The 23039-nt window shown below is 42.3% G+C and overlaps 1 protein-coding gene across 1 annotated transcript in view; it reads right to left on the reverse strand.

Moving 5' to 3' along the window:
• Nucleotides 1-23039, reverse strand: part of DCC (DCC netrin 1 receptor) — a 547514-nt gene that overhangs the window by 21506 nt on the left and 502969 nt on the right. The window contains exons 22-26 of the mRNA XM_085322164.1: nucleotides 20354-20419; nucleotides 17312-17474; nucleotides 10320-10546; nucleotides 7813-7929; nucleotides 3109-3264 (exon numbers count right to left, since the gene is read on the reverse strand). Of these exons, the coding sequence (XP_085178290.1) occupies nucleotides 3109-3264; nucleotides 7813-7929; nucleotides 10320-10546; nucleotides 17312-17474; nucleotides 20354-20419 (729 nt within the window). The remainder of the gene's footprint in view (nucleotides 1-3108; nucleotides 3265-7812; nucleotides 7930-10319; nucleotides 10547-17311; nucleotides 17475-20353; nucleotides 20420-23039) is intronic.

Consider the following 23039-nt stretch of genomic DNA (forward strand, 5'->3'; position numbering starts at 1 on the left):
GTGTACCTTGACTTCAGCAAGGCTTTTGACACTGTCTCCCAGAACATCCTCCTAGAGAAGCTCMGGAAGTGTGGGTTAGATGAGTGGACAGTGAGGTGGATTGAGAACTGACTGAAAGGCAAAGCTCAGAGGGTCGTCATCAGTGGCATGGAGTCTAGTTGGAGGCCTGTGGCTAGTGGCGTCCCCCAGGGTTCAGCACTGGGTCCCATCCTGTTCAACTTCTTCATCAATGACCTGGATGAGGGGACAGAGTGCCTCCTCAGCAAGTTTGCTGATGATCCCAAGCTGGGAGGAGGGGCTGACACACCTGAGGGCTGTGCTGCCATTCAGAGAGTCCTGGACAGGCTGGAGAGCTGGGCGGAGAGGAACCTCCTGAGGTTCAACAAGGGCAAGTGCAGGGTCCTGCACCTAGGGAAAAATAACCCTAAGCACTAGGACAAGCTGGGGGCTGWCCTGCTGGAGAGCAGCTCTGCAGAGAAGGACCTAGGAGTCCAGGACAAAGTCTTTTCAGTTGTCCTGTGTGACAGGACAAGAGGCAAGGGGCAGAAACTGAAGCACAGGAAGTTCCGCCTGACCRTGAGGGGGAATTTCTTCTTTTTGAGAGTGACAGAGCACTGGACCAGGTTGCGCAGAGAGGTTGTGGAGTCTCCTTCTCTGGAGATCTTCAAGGCCTGCCTGGACACAACCCTGTCTACCATGCTCTAGGTGACCCTGCTGAGCAGGGAGGTTGGACTAGATGAKCTCCAGAGGTCCCTKCCAACCWTACTGATTCTATGATTCTRATTTTCTGTTCAACTCTCAAGCATTCAGCATTTGAAAGGATTAGGCAAATGCATACATTTCTGAACACAGCTTACATCAGGAATAGCCAGGATTTCAGATATCACCATTCACTTCCAGGGAGGGCTCTGGCATGGGCAGTTTGACCAAACCATTTCTGAGAGAAAATTTCTCTCATAAGAAGGTTCAGATGTTGACCAAGTGTCCAGGAGGTGCTGTACCTGCCATTCTGGGGGAAAAGTCTAGCACTGAAGAATCCACCTAAAAGGCACATCTGTGTGTGGAGGTACTTGACAGGGTAAAAGCTGAGAGGCAGAGAAGAGAGATGAGGATCTCCTGACTGAAGAAGCTGAGATCCTTTTACAAGCAGGTCGAGATGATGACAGCTGAGCAGATAAACATCAAGGTGAGGAAAATCACTGAAGATCCTCCACCAGAGGGGCATGAGGGGATATATTCTGCCCTTTCAAATTGTGCTCTACAGAGGGATAGAAGAGGGGCCATTTCTCTGCTACTGTGCATTTATTCTTTGTCACCCTGTGACATGTGAAACACTTCACTACCTATACTTCTACAGTGAGTACTGTTGAAGTGTGTATTAGATGTGCATCAACCTTACAGTGTTTTTTTCAAAATTGTTTCAGAAAAAGAYGAAACAATTCAGTCTTCAATTTCATTCCCATCTCCATGATTAGGTGCAGTGTGGTGAATTTTTTATTCAACAACTAGTACATGTCAACCAAAAAAACCTGAATCTACTTTGTTTTTGTGCATCGCATTTGTGGTGAATTTGATATTAATTTAAGCAGCAAATCAAAAACTGATTATGCCAGCCCAGCCCTCCAGAGAAAAATGCCATCTAGTTGTAAAAGGAACACAGTCAATACATCGTCACGAGGGGAAATGACACTGGGGTGATGAACAGAACACCTGAACCCACCTTTTACCTACGATTCCTCTGCTAGAGTTTCAATCATCAGCCCCCAAGGACCTGTCTGAACTGACTGAAAGCAACACTCAACTAGGAGGAAAAATCAGTCATTTTGAAATTAATTCCCTGAGGATCAGCAGCACAGACTCTCTGTGATATGAAAAAATATGTRTAACAGATTGACATTAGTCTGTCAATAATTCAGACTTGATATGCAGTACAGTTAAGGGAGAATTATAAGAAAATATGAGCCCTCCAACTATAATTAATATGCCAGAGCACACTCATTAGGCTAGAACAAAGAACAGATGGCTGTCGGTGCAGAAGATGCTTAGAAGTAACTTATGAAGGTGAGGCTGGGGAACTTGTGCTGCGTGCATACCATTTTCCTGGATCATGGCAAGCTGAAGAACAGTTACGGGAACGCACAAAACCCAAATCTATTATTGTACAGGAGCAAATATGAATACAGAACTCACTCTAGAGAAGAGACAACTGATGTGAGACAAGATAACAATGTTCAAATGTACATAAMGTATCTGCAGGAAAGAAGAAAATAAAATGTTCCATGCTCGCTATAATCAAAACAAGGAATAACCGGATTAAATTTTAACAAGTTATACATTAGGAAAATATTTCTAGTAGTGAGGCAGCTAAGCCTGGGAAGRCACTGTGTGTAGAGGTGTTCATGGATGCTTTTAACAAGTAATGATACTAAATTCTGCATTGGGATGAAGGAGAGCTCTTGCAGTCTGTTTTTCTGGGAATATCCTTGTGGATAAAATAAAGGAAGTTAAAGTACARTGAAATAACTCAGAGACACGCAGAAAAGAAAGGATCAAATTAGATGCAGGTTCTAGAACATGCTCTGCTGTGAAGAGAAAGGGATGCAACAGGAAGAGGAAGCATTCCTGAGGGYACAGGCTCTCCTTACCTGAGCGACATGCACAGACTGGAGGTGTAGCAGGGGGAAATATATTACACAGGTTGACTTGACTACTCACTCAGACTCCTCCTGGTCTCTAAACTGTGGTTATGTGCTACCAAACTGTTGTGGATGCTTCTGAACTGTACATGGCCTGCCATTTGGAGGCACCGGTCCCCTCAATCATGTGGTCCTTTCCACGTTCCTCTTTAAAAACTGCTTGGGAATTACACAGCAAGCATGTTGATAAGACGCAGTAACTTTTAAGACAAGTTGCAGTTTAGTATATAGTGGAAGCTGCTACTGGAGCCATCACTGGACAAGATACAGCCTGTGTTCAGTTGCTTGTTGYCCAACCAACTACTTATACACGCTAATGACAGAAAGCAAGTTGGACAGCACCCACCAGGATTGCCTATTTCCAAGCATTTTCATAACAAAAAGAACACCAAAAGAAAAGCATGGTACTGACTTCTTCCCGTTCCAAAGGTCCTGTCAACTGAGAGCGTTGGGAATGGCACAGGCCGAAGAGTGAACTGAGGATGTGGGTATCCACAGGTGGGAGATGGCAGGATCCCGGGGTACTGGGCACTTTCTAGTGTTGGTACTGGAATGGCACTGACCACAGCTAAAAGAGAAGGAGAGAAGATTAAATGTGCACTTTYGGAAAATTTTAAAAAGTGCTGATAGAGTCAGTACTAGACCAGAAATAACCATACTTCCAAAACAAAGTATCCATATACTCAGTATAAAATACATACTCTACCCAAGCCCACAGAAACCACCTCCGTATACAGAAATGGGCATCTTAATACACATATACAGGACAACTGCAGGTGCAAATATAATAATCTGTAAAATTAAATAATAGCTTMTTTGCTTACATTCAAGTTAGATATAGTATTTTGAGGGTTCTTTATCTTTCTTCTTGATAGATATATGAGAAGGAATGGATTAGGCAAGAATTTAAGGGCTTGATTTGGTTGCCCCTGCACAGGCCTCTGGTGCCATTTCAAATGCCTTAGGACACCCTGCAGCCTTCAGCTGCTGCTCTGGAAGAGCATGGGGCTCCTGTGACTCCTCTGTCCTGTCTGTCAGCCTCACACAAATGTCGCTGATGCCCTCAGGTATCTCCAGTGGCAGTAGACCCCTACGTTTAGGCATCTACTGAGACTGACTTGGCATCATTCTCCACTGTGATGCCCAACCAGACCCGCATGGAACGGGAATGAGAGGTGCCAGAAACCCAACAACTGAAAGTTTAAAGTTGAAGTTGAGTTCAACTGCAAAGTTGACTTGAATTAACACAAAACCCACTGATTTGGAAACTACAATCACAACTTGCCAAATTCAGGCTCTCCTGTGACTTATCTTTTATTTTCACTAATCGAGACATGAAGAACTGATGATTATCAGTACTACACCAATCATGGATTTCTGTGTAGSTTTTAAGAAAAACTCTCAGTAAAGTTTTGCCTAGATAAACAATACCAAGATATTTTTGGGCTCACTGATGATAAATCTGGGCTTATATAGCACCTTTCACACATGAATTACAAACAATGCTGTAAACTTTTAAGACAGTCATTACAATTACTTCTAGCTCTTACTACATCCATTACTCAGAGTGGCAAACCGGGCAATCTGCCCAATGTCACTCAGGAAGCTAYGATGGTGCTGAGGCTTTACGAGCGTTTTTAGGAGCGTGGCTTTCAGGGAGACAATGCTGTATTTCCAGATGTGACGGACAAGTGCAGTAGGTACAAAACTCACAAAGAAATAATAACTGGAGTGATTTGAACTTCAAAGATGTCCAAGTTCAACTCACACATCCTCAGAAGAGAATTCTTCCTATTCAGACAGTTCATTTTGACTTTGCAAGATATTTTTATTGACAATATTTATAACTAGATTATTTATTACTAGAGTAAAAAAATACCATTCTTTATTGACTCCTACTAAAAGCTTGTTTTTAAAGTCCATTCCTTCATTTCTTTTCACAGTGCAGACACCTAGCACTTTCTATTTTAAAATAAGTCAAGATTATTATTCACTACAGTACTCTATTGCAGAGAGGCTGGGGAAAAGTTAACATCAAACATTTTCAATAAATCTTTGCAATTCTGAGCAAATATGACATCAAATCTGTTCTGTCATAGCCTGTCAGCAATTGAACTTATACTTACTACTGATGTACTAAGACACTAAAACCAGAAATTCCCTGACCAAATCACGGAGTTGCCTAAACACTGTTCTACATCTAAAACGTGCCACATCATGTAAAAATGCAGCACCCAAGAACAGCTTACAGAAATGACAAAGTAAAAAATTTTACATTGTACGGAAGCACTCCAGAGGCCATGATCATATTTCTCCTAAAAAAAAAAGAATTGTGATTTTCTGCAATTTGAGGAAGAGGAAACACAGAAAAAATTTGTTCCAGAAACATACAAGAATTCTCTCTCTCTCCAAAACAGATTTACTCTGTGAACATTTTATTTTCCTCTTCCATAACAAGTAAACACCACTAATGGAAAAACAGGAAAATTATAGGTAAAATACCTGACTGTGATACTCCGCAAAGAYTTTCTCAGTTATTTTTCTCATTAACTAGTTTATTACGATGTTTTGGCCGAATCAAAATATTCCAAAAGATATGTGTTGTTGTGGCTGGTGAAGTTGTAGTATCCCACATTCTATCAACAACAYTAAAAATGGAATTTTCCATTTCCCATTATTTGCTTGTCCCATAACTTATCATTGATTTGGTGTCATCTTTTTCTAGCCACCCTCTATGCAAACATGGATTTGAGATTAGAGATACTCGTCTTCATTTTAAAATGCCAGAGAAGGCAGCTGACCCTCAGAAGGACGTAGTGTTGAGCAGGGCTTCATTAAATAGTATAGGAGGAAAGGACCGTTGCTGGTGAGAAGCCTAAAGCATTCCTCATCCTTGAGGTCTTCTCCTCTCCATCCGTCAGCCTTGGTACCTTCTCCCCTGCTTGCTGCAACATGGCATGACCATGAGACTTGACCTCTGCATTGGCTACGAAAYTGAAAGACTCCCCAGCTATTTTACAGTTTCATCCCTGTGTGGGTTCCCTTCCTCACATTCTCCTGTAGCAGGAGAGAAAGGCATTGATTCTGCAACACTGTCTCAAGTCCCTTTGAAATGTCCATTAATTGCCTTCATCAGGTTTAGTGGCAGAATTTGAAGCAGACTGCAACATTACRGTCATGCTTGTATTTCAGTGGAATTAAACCATCAAAAATATCACTAAAACCTGTTTTATGCCCCTTCCACTTTACTAAGCAAAGGCCCATTATGGGGTATATTTTTTTCCTCAAAGACTGCAAATCGTGATTATTGAGATTTTCATGAATACTTCTAGATTTGGTATTGAACATTTAAAAGTATGTATGTGTTTTTTACTTCAGAATTATGATGGTGTTTCTTCAAGCTATTTAATAGCTTGTTGCTGACAATTTCTTTCAGTATCAGGCAAACAGAGATATTAATTAAAGCATATAACATGACAAAACCTCAATTTTATTTTCTTGGAAAAGAAACATAGCACAATTCAGCCTGAAATGTACAAATAAGACTTTTATAAATCTGAGCTTAATTATTTCCAAACAATCACAATATTGTGTCTCTATAGATTAGATTTATACTGTAGAAAATATAAATAAATAGAAGAGGACATCATTCCTCAAAAAGCATCATCTGACTGAAATAACTAGAAAACTTTAAGAGTGCTTTTATTTATAAGCTGTACAATGACACTGACCTGACTTTCACTTAACTAACTGTGCTACTGAACCGTTGTAATTACAATTAATTTGTTTCTGATTTTGCTTACAACACTCTAAGTGTATCTATTTTCTTGGATTGCCGCCCTCCTTCAGACCATGCCAAATCAGGAGGAGCCCCACTGAAAAAGGGCAGATATTGCCTAATTGTGGGATCAGAGTGATTACAAGACGGGAGTATTTCCTCGGGAACGCCTGGTATTGCAAAGAGCTTTCTCCCTCCACCCAGCAGCCTTTTGCCCAGCCCATAAAGCGGACGGCAGCTGAAATGACGCAACATGTTCAGCCCATGGCTTGAAGAATCGGTAGTTCATGTCTCCCCAGATTAYGTTCCTAAAATCTGGTTACTTATGAGTTAGAAGCATGACCCAAATTGCACTCATAATGAACATAGGTTAAAGAAACAGCTACTAATTCCTACACAGTAATTTACTGAATAGAGGCATGGTAGGTTATTCCTCCTCCTCTCCTTCATTCAGTTCCATATATTTTTTTATAACATATCWTTTGTGCTGTGCCCTTCCTTAAACCCACAAATAGGCACTTAAATACAAACATCAGAGCTAGAGAGAATTTTTTTCAAGGAAATGTATTTCTGTCAAAAACTATCCTTTTTTTCTAATTCAAACTCAAATTATTTAGATGTGCCAACTCCTATACATTTTTAATTGTATRTATTTTCTGAGGTCAAAGGCAGAACATCTCATGTACCTTGTTGCTTTGCAAAATATTGACTTCATCCACGAAATTCATTAAACAATAAACACTCTGTGGTTGCTAACAATCAACACTATTAAAAATATCTTTCTCATCTCTGTTCATTTAGTAAGCTTTATAAGGAGGGCAGCTTCTTATAAAAAAAGCCAACTTGGTGGTAAGCCAACTACATTACACAAAAGAAGACAAGCAGAAACTGGAGAAGCTATTTATAATAATGTCCAATTAATTATAAATATTGAAAATAATAATATCACACTTTATATTTGTGTACCCCTAAACGTTCTGCTCTGCCGGCTTGAACTGTTATGCCAGGTTTTATAGTTGTATAGTAGGGAAACAGAGGGATTTATCCATCACCATCTACCTGGCAAAAACATAACCCTTCACCGCTGCATTTAGCCTGTACTGAATCTAGTAAAAGTATTATTTCTGAATTCTCTCCATAGTTCTTCCACTGATTTATTGTGAAGCCTTGGAAAGCTTCCAAACCATTTTTTCTGAAGAAGAAGAAAACGTGGCTAATGTTGTTTAACTTTGGGAGGTGTGACTAGACTGTATTTGTAAGGCAGCAGGAAACRCTCAGATGGGTGAGCCACTGCCTGCAGCTTGCAGAAGCGGGCCAGGGTGCCGCCTTGGTACTCACGAGGGTTGTTTGGCTGTGAATCCATGGGAATCATGAGCTTGGCACGGGTGGCTCTGCGGGCAGCAAGTGAGCGCTCCAATGTGGACATGCTACTTCCAACATCTTCTGTCTCAGGACCTAGAAAAAAAATAACACAGCAGCTTAGTTGAAAATGCTATGTATATGAATGTCACTCTCTCTTATAACTAGCAGTAAGATCACTGGATTTTTTTTAGACTTTCATTCTTTAAACTGCTCAATAAACATCATCACTTACAAAGAGCTGCAAGACTATTTTGTCTGCCTTTTCCAAATAAAGTGATCGTTTTTCTGTAAGAGAATTAAGATACTAATTTCTTCATTTCCATGATTTAATTTTCCTTCGTCCCTAGAATTTCCCAAACAGCCCACTCAATTCATAAAACTGACACATCTTTCTTGTAACCTCCTTGTTATAAATATATTTTAAAATCCAAGTATCTAGACGAGAAATGGCAAAGTAGGGTGCAGAAATTTCAGTACCCACAAATTACAGCAGCTAAGTGATGGTATATGGAAACTGTGAAAAKGACTTGCCCTGTGGCATGCCCTGACATCCCGATGTCCTGATTGCTCAGGCCGCAGACCTTCTTGGAGYGCACGACAGCTCCTCCAGCCTGGACATCCTGGTTTTCCTACCACAGCCACCATGGCAAGTTCAGGATGTGCCTGAATCTTGCCTCCATTTGGGCCTGGTTCACATCTAGCACACGAACCCCGATTAGATAGCTGAGATGCATTGCCTACTGCTGCAGTCTCGACACAGGCAGCTAAACCTACATCCAACCCAATCAAGAATGGGTTCAGAAGCTCCATAAATCAGACAATCTTATTGAGGTATTGAAATTTGGATGCTCTAATTTAGCCGCATTGACATAAGATATTTAAAGGATCCAAAGATTCTAGAGAATGTATTTGTTAGAAAGCAAATTTGCTTGGAACTGGATGTTCTGCAGAGTAATTTGCAATGAAATAGAAGCCGTATTTCTTGCTTCATACTTTGTCTCACACTCACATGATATTAATGTTATGTTTGCTATTTTAAAAAACTGTTGGCAAAATCATTTATTACTGTCATGCTATAAACTTAATATTCACTCAGACTATTCCTCTCTGATGTTCCCCRGCAAACACATATTCCTTAAAAAACTGCATAAAAAGACTTTTTTTTTTTTTTTTTTCAAATTATGCTGCTCTGAATTTCAGGACTGAAACACCAAGTCTTCTATCAATGGCCATCTGAAGGTCTAACTGCTACTAAAAAGCCAGGRACAGTATTACTCAGCTGGGTACTACAGAATGGCAGGCAATATAAAAGCATTTGTTTATCCAAGGTGTTTACACATAAACTATCCAGCCCAGCCTTTGCGATTAAGTTGTTCCTATGTTGTGATGACTTCCTACCATGCACTAGATTGAAAGCCCACTGAAATCAATGCAGCCCCTGCATTGATCTTTCTGTCCCTTGAATCMGGTCTCCTGACCATCAGCAGTATCTGTTTGGGCAGCGGGAATCTTTTGTTTGTTTTCACAGCATCTACTATAAYGAGAACCTTTACATTAAAAACAATACAAATCATTGTCACAATCATCTTCATAAATAGGAAGTCATCAGCCCCAAACACAACGGCAGAAAAAACAAATTAGATCCATTCAGAAATTTGAAAGAGGTTCTTTTTATAATTTTTCTTTCTCTGCAGTGATGGGAGCTACGGAAAAGAGATATAACCATCAGAGCCATATGGAAAAGTCATCTTCATTATTTACCAGCCAAGTCGACATTCGGGAATGCTTTAGCTGTGTCATGCACAAGCAATTCATTCATTACGAACTCAAGACAAATGTGTTTGTATTTTCAACTTGTGTACTGAGTTCCCTGCCCTCTGTCCCTGTCTGAGCGCACCACCTGGCTCTCTCCGTTACTGCGATGGAAAAGAAGTCTTTAGCTCAACTGAAACCTGTAATGTGCTGTGTGCAGTAAGGCTAAAAAAAAAAAAAAAAGAAGAAGAAGAAAGATCTATGCAGCCTACCACCACTTCATTCACACTACTTTTTTTATTACAGAATTACTTTTCTCATATCTGTAATTTTTCCCTCAGTCTTCCTGGACCAAATTCTGATCTCAGTTATGTTGCTGAAATTCATGTTCTCCTTCTGCTCCATTTTTCATTTTTCTTCCCTACTTTCTCCTCCCTGCCCCTCTTATCTCCGTATTTTTTCTAACATGGCATGCAAACTTAATATTTGATTTCATTATAAAAGCATTCTTAGCTACTAACGCCATAGTGAATATGCAACAAAGATATGTTAAAAACTTCAGGTGTTGTTTATTATCTGGTGGATCTGGTGATGTTTTCCCTTCAGTCTCTGCTCAGGAGAGCTGGAGAGGGACAATCTCCCCCAGGGCTCACAGTAATGTTGGCAATTCCATCCCAAATCCCACCGCGTCAGCCCGGGCTGGGCTGYGGGGACGCGCGCGGGGGCAGTACCCGGCTGTGGGGCGCTCTTGCTGCCCAGCTGCGTCTCGGACTGGCTGTGAGTGACGGGGGTGATGTCCTGGCAGCCCTGCATGGGGGACTCTCTTCCCGCGGGGTCGGAGCCTGCCGGCTTTTCGATGTTCTTCATCTCCATCTCTTCATGGTGTATCCAAAGATCTGGAGGCCTCAGGTCCTTCTGGCTGCCCTTCCTYTTACCAGCACTGTGCGTGGCACGTTTCCTGCAGTAAATAAAAACCAAGACTGTCACGTCAGAATATTCCCCCTTGGTGAAACCAGAGGAGTAGACTGAGTGATGTATACTCCTTTGTGCCTCTTTAGAGAACCCCTTTGACTATGTCCCTCAGAAGTCAGCACCAGCTATCTTCACTGTGACCTTATGCTTTTAAGGGCCTGTAGAAAAAGGTGCTGTGTAGGGCCACATAAATCCCCTGCGCAAGGTGGCTGCCAGGTGTCTCGTGGCTCCGGCACCAGCTGCTTGGTGAACCATGGGGTGGCTCTGGTGTTTGTTCCAGATGAAGCCACTTGCCAAGTTCCTGCAGCCAAGCATAAGGTGCCTCCTTGAGAGCATATGTTCAGCAGATGTATGAAAGAGGGTGAGGGAGAGGAGAAACTGCTATTTGCTCCAGGAGATGGGCCTGGGGCTCAGCAGGATAGGACATTTTTGCACAAGCTGATATACAAATTGGAGCAAAACATTTTTCCTGAAACAGAAGGGAAGTGCGGAGTTTCCTCTCGGGAAGAATAGAATTTGTAAAGTATCTGCATTGAGAAACAGCAATTGGAAACTGCTGAGCCCATTTCTGTCAAGTTATGCACATCTTATGCTTTCCACAAATGAGTGAAGCATATGTTATATTTCTTTAAATATACATTAAAACATGATTTTTATTGCAGAAAAGCTAAGAAATCTGGAGTGGCATATCCCAGAGCAACATTAACTTTGATCTCTTCATGCATATGCATTGCAATATGCCCTTCTCTCAGCGGGCCACCTTCTCCAGGGAGCACACCTTGTCACAGCTAACAGCCGCTGCCCTCCGAAGGCCACRCCAGCAGGAGCACCGGCTCCTCGCAGGACTGCTCCGGATGGACAAGCCAAAGAGAAATGACCAGATAAGATGGCAATCCCCAGGAGGCCTAGGTCGGAGCTGAGAGACAGTCAGCATGACGGATGGCAATGCTAGAGCTTTGTCCCTGCCTACATAATACCTCAAATCTTATCTAAAAGCTATCTAAAATCTTACTGAAAGTCTATCAACTTAAATAACTCCCCAAGAACAGCTTCTCCGGTTTATTATTAAGGTTTGTGCTCAGTAACGGGAACAAACTCTTACATAGTGCTACTCCTCTGGGCAGCTCAAAGCATCCTGTGCAAGGAAAGATGTGTTACTCTCCTGTGTGTAAAAGCTGAAATGTATGAGATGCAAAAAGCTGCAGGCCGATATTTTCAAATTCCTGTGCCCAATTAGGAACGAAAAAGAGCCTTGATTGCCAAGGGCAGTGGATACTCACAACTGCACCTCACTCCCACCACGTGTTCACCTCAAACTGCAGTTGTGTACCCTCCGAAGCGAAGGCTTCTCTCTGCCTCCACTGAAATCAGTGCAAAATCTCTCACCGACTTCGATAGGGCTTGCATCGCATTGGTATCACTCGGGCAYGGACACGCTGGTAACTCTTTTCTCTAACATGCCACACAGGCAGTATTGTGAAACGTGGCATGGCAGCCATTTTACCAGAAATGCTTCTGAGAAAGTTTTAGATTTTAAGAAAATCTAAGAGTTTGAATCAAATTCTGATCTTTGCTAAATTTTCTGAGCCTGATCTAGAAATCAACTGATACGTAGAACAACYGCGTGCATCACCAAACACTTTGCACACAAGACAAGGAACAAACACACCGCACAACCTCAAGGACGCTTGGGGCACAGTCCTGTCACATACCCAGAAGCCAATGGCAATGACATTTTCTGTCATCAGCAGAAATACCCCCGTCCTCAAGCAGCTGGCCTTCAAAGTAGAAGCTCTTTTATTTCTTTTGACTGGTTCAATATCCTGAATGATTTTCAAGGTTCAAAGTTTTGCTTTAAAATGGGATTTAGAAAGTTAGCAGGGAAGGTAAGCCCGGGGTTGTTCAGAGACTTCTGTCAGTCCGTCCTTATTCAGCTCCCAAGAAATAAGGCTGTTCATCTTTGGTGACAATTACTTCTTGTGTTTAGTTTGTTATTTTCTAATTGCCAAAATTTGATTATATAAAATGATAGTATTTCTAAGAATAAGGTAAGGGCAAAGCACTTTGCCCATATGGAACATGGACAGTTCTTTAATACCTTCTCATAACAGACTCTAGCACAGTCTCCTGGTTAACAATTAGGAGAATAACAACAAGCGCCTTCACTCAAACCCTAACATAGGTCCTGCCTGAAGTTAAAAAGTAAAACTGCTTTCTTCTATCTCATCCAAAAAAAAAAAAATACTCTACAGCTTTTGTTCTAAATGAGGAATTGTTCTCTTCACTTTGGGATACAACAGCTTTTTTGTCAGGTTCAATTGAAAATAATTCATTTCTCCAGGCTTGAGCTCGGCAAGGGGAATTTCAGCCCCAAAGTAATTTTATACGCAGCTGTAAATAGGGGGTTATAATGAATGTTTCATTCCAACCATAACTACAAAATTGCTACAGCAATGAATGGCATCATTTAAAAATACATGCAATGATCTAGCCTGGCTTACGTTGTTTTTTCTCACAAATTATTGATGCCCATGAGTAACAAACTGAATCAGAGCCAGGAACGCATCCAAAAAGGTCATCAATAACAAATGAAAATAAATCATCCCGTAGCATGTTTTGTTTGTGCAATACAGAACTTGAAGTTCTGCTTCTGAACACGCATCCACCCCCATTGCAGTGAGAGACAGCAACGCTGCTAGACTGGATGAGCACCAGAGAGATACAGAAGACATCTGTATGTGTCAAAAAAGCATCACCAGTCTGATTCAAACCTCAGTGCCAGCCATGGGAAGGAATGCTATGGAAGTTCCTGTAGTGACTCGAGATTTACATCRGGATTCAAAGTCAGCCCAATGCTTGCTTCGTAACCGTAAGAGGGAAGACAAGTAGTTTCGAATTGAAAAATCGATCCCAGATGGCACTGTTTGTGTCACTGTTCAATTATCGTACAACATGAAATGCATCAAACTTGCATACCAGAATGATGGCTGGTTTTTCTTTCTTTTTTCTTTTTTTCCCTCAGGATACATGTAAAAATAGAGTTCGGCTTTATCCTTAACGTATACATTATGGTCACGCAACCCCATATAATGATAGCAGAACTTAAGTTGTATGTTGTACCTTGTAAATAAATAAACTCTTTGGAGAGGAAATTCTTTTCTTTGCCTATTTCTATAGCTACAAGCAGAACAGGGCCTGGCCCSTGGCCGGATCTATTAGGCAGCACACACACTCATAGCTAAGAATAGCAACAACTCGCACGCTACGCAGGCTACAACGCCAACGCCAGCACCAGCTGGGGCGACGTTCTTCTTCACTGCCTGCACTTTGCAGCTGCAACACCCCAGGGAAAGCAGGTAGAGTTGTTACAGCTCCGCCGGGTTTGTTTTTTTAAACAACAGTTTAAGACTTCCATAGGTGAAGATCCCGGGAATTACCCGTTCTCCGGGAGGCACCGYGGAAGAGGCTGAGGGACAACTCAACCCCGAGGAAGCCCAGCGAGACCTTCTCCAGGTCACCTCGTTTGCCCCGACAGCCCTGGAAGGGGTCTGGGCGTCTGCGCTTCCGCTTTGGCGGCAGGGCTGCGTTAAAGGAAATTCAACTGGTGCAAAGGTCCGGGGTGGGRAGAAAGCACAACATAAAGCAATCCTGTCTCCAGAAAACCTCCCTCAGTGTTTACAAATGAAAAATTATTTCACTTTATCTCCTGCCAGCTAGCATGAAAAGCTTAAAACAGGGCATGTCTTTCCTATCAGCCGGCTTCGCTCATCCTCTCCCCACGCCGAAACCCTGCACATGCTGAGTGTGCAGGACACGAAAGCAGAGGTGCTGGCTAACGAGGAGCACCACGGTGGATGCCGGGAGCGGGAATCGCACCRGCCAGGAAAGCAGCAGTGACCTGCTGCAGCTCCTTCGCGGCTCCCTCAGCCTGGGTTGCATCAGGCTCTGCTTAGCGCCTGCCCTGGGTCTTCCCAAACCCGGACTCGCAGACCCCTGGCACTTGTAAAGGACCGAAACTAGTCTTAGCTCATTTCTTGTGGTCTTTCTTTACAGTGCTCCGCAGCCTAGCTTACTAACTGGTTGGACACTTGCTCAGGACTGCAGTATATATTTAATAAACAAATATGCACTGTTTACTTACCAGGATTGGACTAGATGTCCACCATGCCATCTCTCCTCTTGCAGTAGCCATACCCTCACACTATTAGTCCATAGGCTAATTGTTCTGGCATGTTACAAATGCCATGAACCACTTTTTTCTATACAATATTATGTGTGTGTCTTATTATATGATATTGCTCCCCATGAAGCCTTAAAAAAATCCCTGCAGGAAACTGGTCCCACAAAGCGATAGAGTCCTTTACTTGACGATTAGATCAGGATTTTGTCTAATGCTCAGCTCTGAGCTGCAGTGCCTGGCCTGGGAGCCTTGTCAAAGTACRCAGAGGAGCCAGGACAGGAGCTGGRGCACGGCCTCCCCGGCCACCACCCCCAGGCCCTGAGCCCGGCTGTGAGCCTCCAGGATGGCAGAAGGTGCAATTATGGTGAGGGGATGAATCTTGATTGCTACAGAAGTCGTATGTTCTCCCATATGTACAACTGAATAAGCTATTAAGCCTGGAATTTTAATCAGTTTTTCTCCCGTTTTTTAGTGATGTCAAAATTGTCACACAGTTTGTATGGCTGATATTTCATTCTTTAGTTGGCAAAGACAGAAAACATGTACCAAGCCGCCTAGGTCAGCACCAGGTTGTTCTGCGCAACAGACTTTAGTGTGCTTTGTTCAGCCAAGTTTTAACTAACTTCAGAAACAGGAGTTTCCTCCACTGAAGGCTTACAGGAGATCACTCCATCACCTGAAAGTTCTCGCTCTGAGAAAAGACAGATGTATTACTCAAGGAGACGTGGCCTTTACCCTTATTGCCGTTCTTTTGTTCAGAAGTCCATTGGTGATTTTAAAATAAGAACCAGACCAGATTGTCAATAAAGCCTGCATCTATATGGTTTGTTCCACAGTATCCATCTCTTCAGGTCAGAAACAAAATAATTCAAACAAACAACCTGTGTTCTGAAGAAGTTTGGGTTTTGTTGTGCTACATTTAAGGCCCACTGCTTAATTTTTATTGCATTATTTTCCCCCACTTTTAATACAGGAAGGGTTGGCTTGGGGCAACTTGGGTGGAATTTGCTTGCCCCAAATGTAGACATTTAGAAGTCAAACAACAAATCCAAATTCATCAGACTCGCATTTTTTTTAATCAATGGAGAGAAATAAGCATCTTCAGATGGCAAGTCTTCTAACATCTGTCTTAGGAGAAGATGAATCATTCTCTGAATGTCCCTGATCCTCAATATGGGCTACAACAAGGTCAAGTCTGATTAACTGAAATTTGAGTATTTAATTTTTAGATATCTTATTCTGAGCAGATGACTCTCGCTATCTGTTTCTCTCTCCCATGAGTCTTCTTTTCATGTTAGAAACTCAAGAGAGCTTCAGTTTTGATTCAGCAAACACTGTACACAACAGAAGGATTTCTGTTGCCTTCACATATGGCCCGATTTTCAGCTGTGAAGACTCACAACTGAAGTAGATTTTCAAATCGATTTGGCATTCAACTATTTGAGCTGTGCTAAAAGCATAGGCATTTATTTTTATGCCAAAAGGASAGCTTTTTTGTATTTTAAAAAAATCTACCTTCAGCTGTTGATCTTTAGAGAAAGTATTTCTCCTGAGGACTGTAAAATACTACAAGATGTTATCTGTCTGTGCTTGACCAGTTCAAAGCTGATTTCAGCACACATGGGAACTGCTGAGTCCCCAACCATTCATTCTTTCACTGTTCCACCCTTTTTTTAAGCTTCAATGCAAATCAACGTAATAGATTTTGCCTTGCTCTTAGTCCAAACATTTATCATCCTTGTGGGCAAACTACGATTAAATTTTACTTTCACATGTCTAATCTTTCACAATAGTATAATAATGAATCCCTTTACTGAATAATTTTCAATAAATTAAATGCACCAAGCCCAGTTCTGTTGCAAATCCATTGACTCCAGTGGAATCACTTCATCTTTCACCAGGCCTTGATGTCACCTCTAATTTCTCACAAAGCTGCAAAAAGCTTCGTGCTTTATGTTGCTGCCCTTTTATAACATCCTAAGGATTTTTTTTCCCAGTAATGTTCTACAGATTTTTTTTCCAAGTACATGAGAATTATCTGGAGAAACAGATGTTGGCTCCTTTTACTGGAAGACTTTTGGGGACGGATTGTCTAGAGCGGATAACATCCTCACAAAAGGCTAGCAAGTAAGCAAGAATGGCMATGCTTCTCAGCTGTGCAGATACAGTGCTGCACAGTCAGAATCTGACAACATCACATAAATTTATTTTTTTTCTTTTAAATCAATGGGATTGATTCGTTCCTATGTCTGAATTACACTCGACACCATAAGGATTGGAGAGCTGTGCCTGGCAGACTTATTTTTCAGTAAGTTAGAGGTACTTACTTGCCATGGTTTATGCTGCACCCCAGGGGACACAGGACATTCTCCACTCACTGGCTACAGCTGACTTCCTCAAGACCATGCCTCCCAAAACCCACAAAAGAGCCAGGGCTCAGAAATACAGTTCAGTCCCTAGACTCCACATCTCCGCTGCAGGGACATTATTGCCCATATCTACTTTGAAACCAAGTGTCAGCAAGGCCACAGACATCACGTGGCCTTTCCACCCTGCAATTAGCAAACATACTTCCTCTGCTGCGCTGAGGAACGCCTGGTGCAGATGACAGCGACGACCACCACGACCACCACCGTAATGACCCCGACGGTGACGACGATGATGACAAGCAGGTTGCTGTTCTTCTGAGGTGTGACGCTGCCGTGGGGAGGGTGCATCTGCCCTATGGGAGGTTCTGGAAGAACATATACAATGGTGAGATCGTTAGCTTTGGGTTTTAAGCTCTTGTCTGGCATATGTTAGTGAGGGAAACTCCTGTGGGTTTTGTCCATCAGATTACATGGACACATTATTTTTCTTTAGTTAACAGAGAGAAGAGGSAAGAGGATAGAAGTATTTTATGCTACATGAATTCCTCTGTGACATGAACACTGCAAGGTCATCATTTCTGAGAAACCCCCCACTTATCGGATACCCAGATAGACAAACTACGTAATAGGACACAATTGCCATTCACTCCCCTCCTTCTTTAGAAGTCATCCATAAAAAGAGACAAAATTTGGAGGCCGGCTGCACAGATTCTTCTCCGAAAGGAGACAGTGGGCTCAGAGCGGTGTCACAAAGCTGGAATTTATGTCTCACTGCATTTCAGTGGTATAGCAAACAGGAAAATATTTAAGCCGTAACGAYTTTGCACTTTCTGAGTTTTAACAATCAGGTATTGGGAGTCAATAACTCTCATCTCATTTTCGCTATTATCAGCTGAAAATGGAAAAATGGGGGAAATGGATTTCTTCYTTATGGCTTGTAGAGTCTCTCTTGGTATTTACAAGAAAATACGTATCTTGCATGTTAGCTAACCTGACCRCCTGATCCGTTCCTCAGAATTGCGTTCACCTCACAGGCAGGCTCCCCTCACATTGTATTATTTCATTTATTGATACGTTGATCAGGTCTCCACGGATCACTTTAGCAGGTAAAGGGCTCAATTTTCCGAACTGATGAGCTGCCTCATTTTCTTTTAGTTTTAATACAGCTGGAAGTTTGGGACTGAAAATAACACCGTTTCTGGTGTCACATCCTCATCAAATCGACTTCAAGTACTGATTCCTTGCTTTCTGCACTTTCTCTGCCCCCCCTTTTATATTGCGAATAGCACAACTTCTATTTTTATAATCTTTTTGGATAATGCATATRTTCACATGTATGCACATATCAACTGTTGTTGATAATATCCGCATATATGAAGCTCAATTTTATTGTYATTTGCAGCCAAGAAAGCTGCCACTGAAGTGAAAGGGATTTCTATGTCAGCAGYGGCTGAAGGGTTACTGCCCCAAGTTACAGACATCAGCACGGACCCATGAGTTGCTCTGTTTGCTAAGGTGTCCCATAAGATTAGAAACTCAGAGAAAAAATACAYATATTTTTTCACTTACGCTTGGAAAAAGAAAGTAAACGTCCACGAGAACTGAGTGGAGCAGGATGTGGACGGAAGAGCTGTGCTACAGTATGCCAAGCGTTTCCAAAGAAGAGTTTCTCAGGAGTTTGCATATGGCATCACCTCCACAACCTCCCCAGTATAAATTAAACACCCTGTGGCTGCGATTTCATTTTGTCATTAGTACAACTGAATGAGAAAYGAAAAAAGGTCAAAGCTTTCCAAATAACAGTTTTAGTTAGTGATAGATGTAACTTCACTGTAATTTTCTGCCTTGATTTTCTGACCTATTATCCTTTCTTTACTTAACAAATTAAGTTATCGGAATAATTTGCCCTTTTTTCACAGCTCTTCCTCAGGCAATCGAACAAGGCGAGCAGTTGCGAGCATCACGCGTTTGTCATTACGACAACCCAGCACAGACACTCAGAAAATGCTTAGTATTGGTTTCTTCTCCATTTCCATGCTGAGAAAATGGCACTGAAGGAATAGTTTACATTAAATACAGTAACTGCCTAGAAAAACGAAAAGTCTTCTCACTCCAGGCACTGGAAGCTCCACTTATTTCTCAAGTCACTTTCCTATCATATCAAAAAATGCAAATCCACAGCTAAAAAAGCACTATTGACTACTGACTGTAATGAACCAAACGGTCCAGCGTCACGAGGAGACCCCCCAAGGCCTCAGGGTGGGAAGCACCGTGAGGTTCCTCTCTGGGAGTGCTGCTTTGCAACTGAAGGCAGGCAAAAGAGTCTGTTGCTTGTGATTGCTTTAAAATCCACGGGAATAGCTCGATCAAGGGATGCCCGAGTTTCACCACCTGCAGTACTGCAGCTCTTCTCAAGCAGGGTGACCCGTTTTAAGAAGAAAATAAATTTTCCAAAGGGAATTTCACATCCAGCTCTTGCAATGCCCYGTGATCATTTGAACCAGACCTGCCGTCGTTACAGAAAGACCCCGTGCCCATACTCCTGAGTGCTCCCAAATTTCTCCCCTCGCAGCACAGTGCCGCTGGCTACCAGCGGTGCACTGGCTTGGGCTGGGAGGTTTTCCAGCTAACCCTGCAAAAGTTATGATCCAAACGAGCCAAACCTCATGCTCTTTGAGCCAATAAATAAGTTTCAGTTAAAAAAAAAAAGTTAATTAGATGCAACTGATTTTCTTTATTTATGAACTACTACTAAGAGCAGGAAGTAAACCTAAAGTACACACCGGTGGTATACTGGCCACAGAAAAATACTACAGCAAGAAAGAACTAAATTTTGCATTCACTCCTTGTTTTGTCTGAGGAAAATAATCAGTGTGACTTAATCAGCTAGGTGCCTTGTAATTATTTTGTACTTTCAGATCCGACGTGATGTTGCGTTTTAGGGAAACTTGTCTGTTTTTTTTTCATTCACTTACATGAAACGACAACGCTTCATTAGGTAACAGATGTGGGGTCAGGAATAAGAAGTTACTGATGGCACTTCTGCACCTCAGCTAGCAGTGATTAGGTTCAGTTAATTTTTTTAATCCGTGGGGTTTCCTCTCCTTTCTTCCTATTTTAGGGCAGGATTAATTAATAAAAATGGCGCTTTGCACAGAAAGCTTAAATTGAAATGCAACAACGTGGAATTTATTTTACAATTCTTGTAAAGCTGTTGCTGTCTGCAGGCATGCAAGGTATTTACCGTTCAGGCTGCTTCTGTCGATCAGGTTGGTGTCCACCGGCCAGAAGGACCCATCTCCGTGACGCCCTGCRCACAGAGGAACATGTCAGCACCGCGGCACCCGCCCCCGGAGCCCTCAAACCGCGCGGCCAAAGTCCCCGCGCGGCGGCTTGGGAGAAGCTGCCGCGGGAGCGGGCTGGCTCGAGCGCCGGCGCCTTGGCCGGGACGGGCGCCGCAGCGGGCTCCGCCGACCGCGCGCCGCCCCGCAGCGAGTCCTTGGGCTCAGGGAAATGCAGCCGGGGAAATGCAACGTGTTTCACATGCAATTGCCTCTTTTCTAACCCCAAAGTGAAAAAAAAAAATTATAATATAATGTGAACATAAAATGCATTTATATTATATATAACATATATAGGGATATAAATAATATTATTTATAACATATATAGGGATATAAATATTATGCCCCAAATTTTGTTGTTGTGTTCTACCAAATTAATTTGGTAAAATGGGAGCCCAGGCCTGCCTGGCTCCAGGACAGCGCCAGAGGAGCCCAATTTAATGAGAGAAGGTGAAGAGCAGGTTTTTTAGCTAACGGACTATGTAAAAATGTGGGAAGTCTGCGCAGGGCTGCGAGCTGCCATGGATTATTCCGGCAAGCCTCTAATTCCAGTGGCTCTGGGCTGCATCAAATGGCTCAGCACCATCAGCCAAAAACCATCAGCTTGCTGCACGGTTGGCTGCTGCTGCTGCACGCTATTAAAATACTGCGTTTCTCTTCAGAGGTATTTGTGCTTCTGCAGATTGCAGAGAAATTTGTGTGCATAACTTTGTCTCCCCATTTGGGAAGGATTTTGTGATGAAAGGCCCTAAATAAATGTAAGATCATTATCATCAGAAGAGGTTTCAGTGTAATCATCTTTTCAATCAGAGTAATTGCACAGCTACAACAAGCTGGTCCTGAGAAAGCCAGGTTGCAAAATGTTTAGTGGTAAAAACAGACAAAATAGAGATAAATGGAGGCTATATAGTTTATCAAAATGACACTCTAAAGCAGTCACCTTCATAGTGCCATGCTGCAGCCTGCGAATGCGGTGTGACCCTCGGGTCACGCTGTGCCTAGTAAACTGGGTGTCTCAATGGGAGACTGCTAAACGTTATTGCTTTTGGTATTTAGTCCATACTGAAGTGTCTCAGCAGGAGCCTAACACATGTGAAAATTTAGTCTGGATACTAGAAACTGAAAGAGCTAACCCTGCATGCCTGATTCAAAAGTTTAGTACTTTTTGATTAACAGAATAGCACTTTTCAAGGCATTATACATGACATTTCAATTGCAAAAATCTTTGCGTAACCAGCTGCCAGCTTCAGTTTGCACGAGTCTGCYGAAATTACGGATCATGTTCCTGGGGAAAATAGCATTATGCCATGGCTCTCTGGCTCCTGTGGGCTGCATCCACAGCACTCTGTTCTTAACTAATATCACCAATATCATGAACTAGCCCTTAGAAATGCTCTTCAGCGATGGACACGGCTGCCTGAGGATGAAGCCAGCTTGTCATCAGGCTCCTGCAAAGCGGGTTGGCTACACTGCTCATCTTACAGGGTTCCCCATCATTTTGGGTGATCCTCGTCTGCTCCAGCAACCGGCAAACAGCCTCTGTCCGAGGGCGCTGGCACCTAACTGTCCAGAAACGTGGTAATTTCACCACGAAGAGACAGGAAAGTAAATAACTCTTAACAAAYGGAGCATTGCAACAATACTGGGTGTCATGGACAGCCAAGACGGAGATTATGGTAATTCAGTCCTGTTCTGCTATTAAGACAAAGAAACATTATTCAGKATTTGGATAAATGTTGAAATCTAAGCACTTAGCTGAAAGGTAAATCTCTAATGTGTTACAGGGCTTTGTATGTTAAAGGGTAAGTAAGACTTAAACAGGATTATAAATGCTTTACTCAAAGCCAACACATCTCCATGAATCATTTTCATCTCTAGCTTTATCTCTGCAAGGATTTAAGATATGTTTCCCTTTAAAAAAAGTGAAGTGATATGAAGGACCATCACTGCCGGAGAGTAGCACTCATTTGGTTTTGAGGCCTYAGGTTTCCAAGGGCTTTATAATCATCTAAATCTCAAGTAATGCTATTCCTTTAGCAAGCGCGCTGCCCGTGGGAAAGCTGGCCTCTGTCACTCCTCAAGTGCCCAGAATTACTGCAGTTCCCCATCTCCKTCCTATGATATCAGTGTCTTTCTTTTCTTACCGGTGACAAGTGCAACTGTTTTGTCCCACCAAATTTAGATTTAAACCCTCAACACAAGCCAGAAAAAAATCTATGCAGTGGGCATCACTCAGTGGGTATGGCCAGATCTCATTTGCCTTTTTTTTTTTTTTTTTCCCCAGTCAGATCATGGACTAGTTTTTCAACTTCCACTAAGTTCCAGTGCAGTTTTTATTCTTCTTGTTATTCCATCTTTTGGAACAAACTATTACGACATCTTGTTTAATCATCTATTTCTTCAAGAGTTGCCTTTTTAATAGAGGTTGAATAGCCTTAACTCTTGATTTTCCTACTTTTTTTCCGAGTTGCAGTGCTGAAGGCTGTCATACTTTCAGAGGGACCAAAATCTGCATCCACAGATCCTAGATCCCCCTTCTCCCCTCTCCATTCTCCATGTAACTTCTCTGTTCGCCTAGGTATGTCTT

This window comes from Rhea americana, unplaced genomic scaffold (genome assembly GCF_003343005.1).
Source record: "Rhea americana isolate MKP2758 unplaced genomic scaffold, rheAme1 scaffold_75, whole genome shotgun sequence".
NCBI lineage: Eukaryota > Metazoa > Chordata > Aves > Rheiformes > Rheidae > Rhea > Rhea americana.